Below are 7092 nucleotides of genomic sequence, written 5' to 3'. Positions count from 1 at the left end.
ATGATCCAAAATGATAATATTGCTCGTACTCTAGGCAAAGTCAAAAAAGGTTCGTGGTCAGATGAAGAAGATAAACTCCTTTGCAAGTGCATTGAGAAATATGGAGAGGGCAACTGGAAACGTATTTCTGAAAGGGCAGGTGTATACATAATATGTGTAGACATTTATAGAAGTATTTTATATGATTTCATATATGCTTGGTTACGTTTTTGCATGTTGGCATGTTCATGTATAGTATAAGCACGTAAACATCTACGATATATTCAAGTGATATATATTTATATTTTGCATGTTGCACAGTTTCTTTGTGATTTCTATGTACTTGCATGCTATGAATCAATGTATGCATATATGGATTTTGTTGTATGAAAACATATATACAACATATGCCCATAATATAATGTTAATGTGTGGTGCAATAATTTTTCAGGATTAAATAGGGATCGAAAAAGTTGCAGATGGCGCTGGTTGAATTATCTAAAGCCTAATATTAAACGAGGGCCTTTTGGCGAAGATGAAATTGAGTTCATCACCCAACAACACAAGCTTCACGGAAACAGGCAAGGAACCTCATATACGGTTATGTTGGTTTAAGTAGAATAAATTCACTATGTTTAACTACCAAAGTAAATAGTTGTAGGCTCCCTGTCCTGTGTGCACAAATAGATTATGTGGGTTTTTAGTTATTGCTTAAGCTTAGGAAGATTCAACTATAACATTTAAACTTGAATCAATCATTTATATATCCTATACTTTGTGTACCACTTTTTCTTATCTACTATACATAATGTATTTTTGTGGTGGATTATAGTAATTTTGGAATGCCTTAGGGTTTTGAGTTTGTAAAAAAGTGGTACCTCGTTTTCCCATACACAACAAAAGAGGTGAGTGGACAGGTTTTTTTATAAAGAGGGGATGCGTTGTGATTGTGGGAGTGGGATGGTGGTGGGTATAGAAGTGGGATTAATGGTTGGTGTAGAAGTGGGGTGGTAGTGGCAGAGAGAAGGAGCACATCGGAGAAAGAGTCGACATCATGTGAACACCAATACTTATGTTAAAAACTGAAAGCGGAAATATAAGATGAGCAAAAATTTCTTAAAGTGAGCAAAAGCATAAAATGAGCAAAAATATAAAATAAGAAAACATTTCTTAAAATGAGCAAAAATATAAGATAATAAAATAACACATAAATGAACAAAAATTTGTAAAATGAGAAAAAAATTCTTAAAATAAGCAAAAGAAAACATAAAATGGACAAAAATTTGTAAAATAAGATTTTTTTTAAAAATAAGCAAAAAGTCCAATTTTTAAGTTGCAGCTAATTAAATCTTGTTTTCAGTGCGTGGATCCAATCTTTCACTCTATATTTATATATAGAGGGTTAAGTACTAGTAAAATTAGAATTTTGACCATATTTAGACATCTATACTTCTATTTAGCATTTATATTAATTATCTTAAACCATATAATTTACAATATGTGTCACTACATTGATGTCATTGAAAATTTGAAATGCATTACTTCAAAAGTATATATGATATTTGTTCCATTTTGGGGGTAAGAAATAGGGTTGGGAATAAGACCGGGTTGGCAGATTCATGTGCAAATCGATAATCAATGGGTCAAAAAAAATCCATAACTCAAACTTAACCCGTTTAATAAATAGGTTGAAAAACTCAACCATGACTTGTCCTATACAGTATAAACTGATCATAGGTATAATCCGTTTAACTCACTTAATCATAATTATTATATTGAAAAATAATACTTTTAAAAAAAGATAAATGAGCAAGTTCACTATTGAAAGTATGCATGTTTAGTGTTTCTTATAATAATTATGACCTGCTTTAGCGATATTTTACTCTCTTTTTTACCAAATTTTAGATTCATTGATATGTTTTCTTTGAGAATTTTCTATATGTATAAGTTAATAAGGTCAAAGCAAGTCATTTTCGTGTCGAAAATGTCAACCTGATTCTAATCGCTTAATTAAATGCTTAACTATTTTAACCCGCTTATTTTTATTGGTCAACTATCCCAACACTAATCCGCTTATTTCGATTTAGGTTCGAATCGAATTATCGGGTTGGTTCATCTTTTTCCATCTTTTAGATAAGATACTTTATGTAATTCAATTAGGTGCCTTTATACTTGATGTCAACATGCAGTAGAACTATAAGAAGGGCATGTTCGACAATGATAGTTGTAGTGGACAATGATAGTTGTAGTGGTAACTTTTGACTGTGAGAGTAACTGTTAGTTGTGCTGGTAGCTATTAGTGGTTAGTGCATAGCTGTTAGCTTTTAGTTGTCTATGTAGCGGTATAAGATATTGATATTCGGTAAAAAAAAAGCTGTCAAAATAGTTGTTTATGAATAACTAGTTAAGTATCTCAAACAAAACTTTAATATATTTATACATCACTAAAGGCTACCCAAAAGCTACAAATTAAATTGTAGGTTTGACAAACACTACTAAAATATTATTTATACCACTAAAAGCTACTTACACCAAGGCAATGTTATATCTACTCGGTGGGTAGTTAACCCACATAGAAATAGAAAATTTAAAAACTACATAAAGAATGATGAGTTGGATTCCACAATTTATTTATTTCTATTTGTGGTAGATTGTTGACCCACCGGGTGGATAAAGTTTTCCCCCTTACACCACTACCTTATTACCAAACACTACTACTCCATTTAGTATTTTCTTTAATTAGTGTTTTGACCGAGTCAATACACTAAAAGTGGAGTATTTAAAAAGCTTGTGCCGAGCAAGCCCTAATAAGTGTTTCGGGGAGTTGTGTTTTTTTTCTTTTTCATCAAACTTGGCTTTTTGGTTTGATGCATCAAAGTTCATTCCAACACTTAACTTTTTCAGACAAAGTTCTTGACTTGTTCTGTTATTTTCATGTAGATGGTCCTTAATAGCATCTAGGCTTCCTGGACGAACGATAAATGACGTGAAAAATTATTTTAACACTCACATCTACAAGAAGCGTAACATTATTATTGATAGCGGAAACTGCGATCCTAAAATTGCCGAAAACATTGCACAGCCAACAACTACAACTACAAGAAACTCAATTGAGAAGCCATTGCACGGTGATCAGGAGGTGGAATATGAGAATCAACATGATGATCATGCAAAATGGTTGGAGAATATCTCAATAAATATGCAAAAGGAAGAGACAGATGAAAATTCTCAAAATTGTAGCGGGATTGATCTTTTGGGGCAGGATGAACCTACCAACACCAATGAGAATATGGACAAATGGCTTACTTCATTAAGTGATCAAGTGCCAAAATTGCCATATGAGTGGGAGGAAAATCTTTTGGAATTCGAACATGTAAACTTGTGGGCATGATTAATATACTGATCTAGAGTAGTTTTCAAATAAACTACCTAGATTTTTATGATCATATTAGTATTATGACTATCTAATTATATATCATATATAAATCAATAAATGTAGACAGGTATGTCACTATTTATCTAGGAAAATATTTGATCTATTCACTAAGTACTTTATCCGTTTGAGGTGGCAATAGTTAATTAGCAATCTTTTTTTTTCTTTTTAATAAAAGATGAGTGTAATGTAATAATATTCAACTAGTTATATGTATATTTTTTTTCTTTACCTGGTCAAAAATAAAATAAAGATAGTTATATGTGTATTTTTATTATCTATATCATATAAATTATATACGTGGATCGTGTACTTATAACATTTTACACTATTAAGTTTTCTATTTAATCAGCTATCACATCTGCTTGATATACATGATATTCTAAAATATTTAAGTTAATTAGTTTTTTTTCCACATATTTACATCAGATTATTACACTGGGTATGTATTTGTAACTAGTTATTAGGCCCGGGCTATGTCCCGTGTAAGAAAAGATTTCATTTATTAATATAACACTTTATGATAATAACACCAAATACAACTTAGTCTAGTGGTTATGACTTCAGTATATGTACTTGAGGTCTCGGGATCAAACATTATACTACGCAATTTCTAAATTTTTTTTATCATACATGGATTAGATGAACTAAAACTCTCTAAGGAGAGTGTCATGTGGCACAGTTTCTTGTTTATGCACGCTTTTTAATATATTTGCATACATTTATATAGATTAATAAATGGTAGTGAGGGCAATTTGCGGAGGAGAAGGTTCATAATAGTGTCCTCAATTGTAATAAGGTTTTTGTTTAAATTAAGGAGACTTTGTCATTTTCACTCAATCAACGTTTTTTTATTGAAGCTGACCATTAGTTACCCTTACTTTATGGCTTTATGCTAGTTAACATAAAAATGACTGATAGTTGCTTAAAGTTTTGAATGTAGCTAATTTCACTCATGATCTTATAACTACACATACAAAAAGTCAAAAACTTGTAAGAAGAATGTTTTCGTCATGAACATTATGCACCTTTTACGGGTTTCACAAGATTAAGGCTATGTTCAGTTCACCTTATTTTTGCTTATTTCAGATCTAATCAGATCAGATTAGAAAAAATAAGTTCAGATTAGATCAGTTCAGATCATGCTTATATTTAAAAATCATTATATCTTTCATTACATATTAGTAAAAATTATAATAATTGAATATTAATAAAGTACTCATTGAGACGAATCAAACAAGACCCCACATGACTATATTTTTTCTTATATATTGAGAAAAATCTAAAAGATAAGATATTGTAATCAGATCAGTTCAGATCAGATCAGAAAAAATAAGTTCAAATCAGATCAGATAAGTTCAGATCAGAAAATTTCAGGTGAACTAAACATAGCCTAAATACTATTAAGTGGTGAGCCTCGCAACTAGTAGGGATAATCTTGTAAATTCCAATTGTGATTTTTTTAAAAAAGAGAAATTCTATTAATTGAATGCCAAACAACATCTACAATATATATTAAAGAAAAATAAGATACAATTAAACAAGGATATATCAAATGAAAACCAGATCGATCAATGCAGTGCAACCACCTTATTTGCTGAATCAAGCAGTTATTAATGAAGAAGTCTATCATTCTGACATAATTTGGGAAGAACATTTTATATTGAGTCATGTCAACCGCATCCGAGATTCCAATACATTCATGTTGAGTCTCGAACTTCAACCAACGAGAACAATTTCTCATACCTAAAACAAAAAAACTATACTCATAACTCTCGTAGGAAAAAAAGGAGATGTCTACAACAGAGACTAAAAATCTCATAGCAGAGTTTGAAGAAATCTCATAAAGAGATACTAATTTATTCAACAAAACAAGAAAATGAATTAAAAACTGAAAATAAAAGAGAAAAAGAGGATTACCATGAATGAAATCATCCATGGCAGTCCCTAACTGATTAAGAAGGGGTAGAGCAGACTAGGGTTTTAGAGGAAAAGAAACGAAGGGGGGTGGGGTTGGGGGGGGGGTGGCGGTGGCTTTCTAATTGATAAATGTATGTCAAAGAAATTAAGTTATTGATTCCTATTTGTGCATTAAAGACACTTTTTATTAATCTTAATTTTTGTCAAAAAGTAAGAATATGATATATGACAAAAGGTAAAAGTTGTATCAATTAGCGTGTTTCGTTAGTTTTTCTCCTAAAAAAGTGCAACTGGATACCTACAAGAACCTTTATTTGTGTATTCAGGAAACTAGTTATATAAAAATCAACCTATATTTATGTGTTTTGAGACACTTATTAATTATTTATAAATCAATACTTGTTCGTGTGTGTTAATATGCTGAAATTATAATATTATCCCTGATAGTTAGGGGTGTAAGTTCGGTTTTTGGTTTGGTTTAAGGTCAAAACCAAACCAAACCGAAATAAATTCGGTTTTGAAATTTCCAAACCAAATCCAAACCGAAATTCGACTCAATCCAAACCAAACCAAACCAAAATATGAAACCAAAAACCAAACCAAACCAAACCAAACCGGATTTTTTTTATCTTTCAAAATCCAAACCAAAACAAACCAATTTTTTTTCATATTCCAAAATCCAAACCAAACCGAAATGAAATTAAATCAAACCAAGATAAAAACCAAACCGAATTTAAACCAAATTTTTTGATAATTTGTATTTCAGGTGACAATATTTTTGTATTTTCGTAATTAATATTAAAAAAAAAACACAAAAAAATAATAGACAAAATTCGTATGTTAAGTGACAATAATTCGGTTTTTTCGGTTTTCCAAAACCAAAACTAATCCAAACCGAAAAACCGAAAAAATAATTTTTTTGAATCCAAACCAAATCGAATTTCAAAAAAACGAAACCAAATTACTAATTCGGTTTGGTTTGGTTTGGTTTTCGGTTTTTAACCAAATACACCCCTACTGATAGTGATCAAATCGACTCACCATGCACTAACTGATCTTGTTTTATCATTGGGATCCCGTAGAAGAAAGTACAAAAAAAACAGTAGTAGGACACAAGTTACTACATACTCTTAGAAAACCAAGTTTCATCAAATATGACATGCTATATTTCTCTACTGACTTTGTCACAGTATAGTTAGCTTTTTAACCCTGCTTTTGTATGATGTTGGAAGTTCGACAACGAACCATCCAAACCTTTCATTTTAATTTTTAGCAGCATATATATAATATACTCCATTGGTCACACCAACAACCACAAAAAAAAAAGAAAAAAAGAATCAGTTTTCGTAGCATGTTAAAGTTGAATACTGTAACATGAAAACATATTACTGTATAATGTAAAGAAAGCATGCTTATCACTGTAAGTAGGTCAGCGTAGAAACAGATGTACAGAAACTCTTTCAGAAAGACTGAGTGAATGTGAGAAAGAAGGGGGGACAGACAGGTGGTGCCCGGCTTTTGCTGAGTCCGCCGCCGGCCAAAGTTTAGGCCCTCTGCCTCCGGTGGGCCCCAATCAACCTTGTTAGTTGCTAAGGTGAAAATTATGTGGGTTTTTACTTTTGAGTAGGAGGATTCTAAGCTTTTTACTGTTATACTGTGGTTAAGAGTGACAGAATAACAGTAAAACTATTTAAGTAATTTTGTTATGTTGTAATTGCCTTTTTGTCATCAAGTGAGTATTTTTTTTTTTTGGACAATCA

At 31.2% G+C, this 7092-nt stretch overlaps 1 protein-coding gene across 1 annotated transcript; it reads left to right on the top strand.

The window, feature by feature from the left end:
• On the top strand, positions 1–3462 carry LOC104884327 (transcription factor MYB1-like). The gene is made up of 3 exons (XM_010668965.2): positions 1–139; positions 431–560; positions 2920–3462. The coding sequence occupies exons 1-3, from the start codon at positions 1–3 to the stop codon at positions 3368–3370; spliced, it is 720 nt and encodes a 239-aa protein (XP_010667267.2). The 3' UTR covers positions 3371–3462.
• The last annotated feature ends 3630 nt before the right edge of the window (positions 3463–7092 follow it).

Source organism: Beta vulgaris, chromosome 2 (assembly GCF_026745355.1).
Source record: "Beta vulgaris subsp. vulgaris cultivar EL10 chromosome 2, EL10.2, whole genome shotgun sequence".
Lineage (NCBI taxonomy): Eukaryota > Viridiplantae > Streptophyta > Magnoliopsida > Caryophyllales > Amaranthaceae > Beta > Beta vulgaris.
This window is presented reverse-complemented; position numbering and strand designations above follow the sequence as displayed.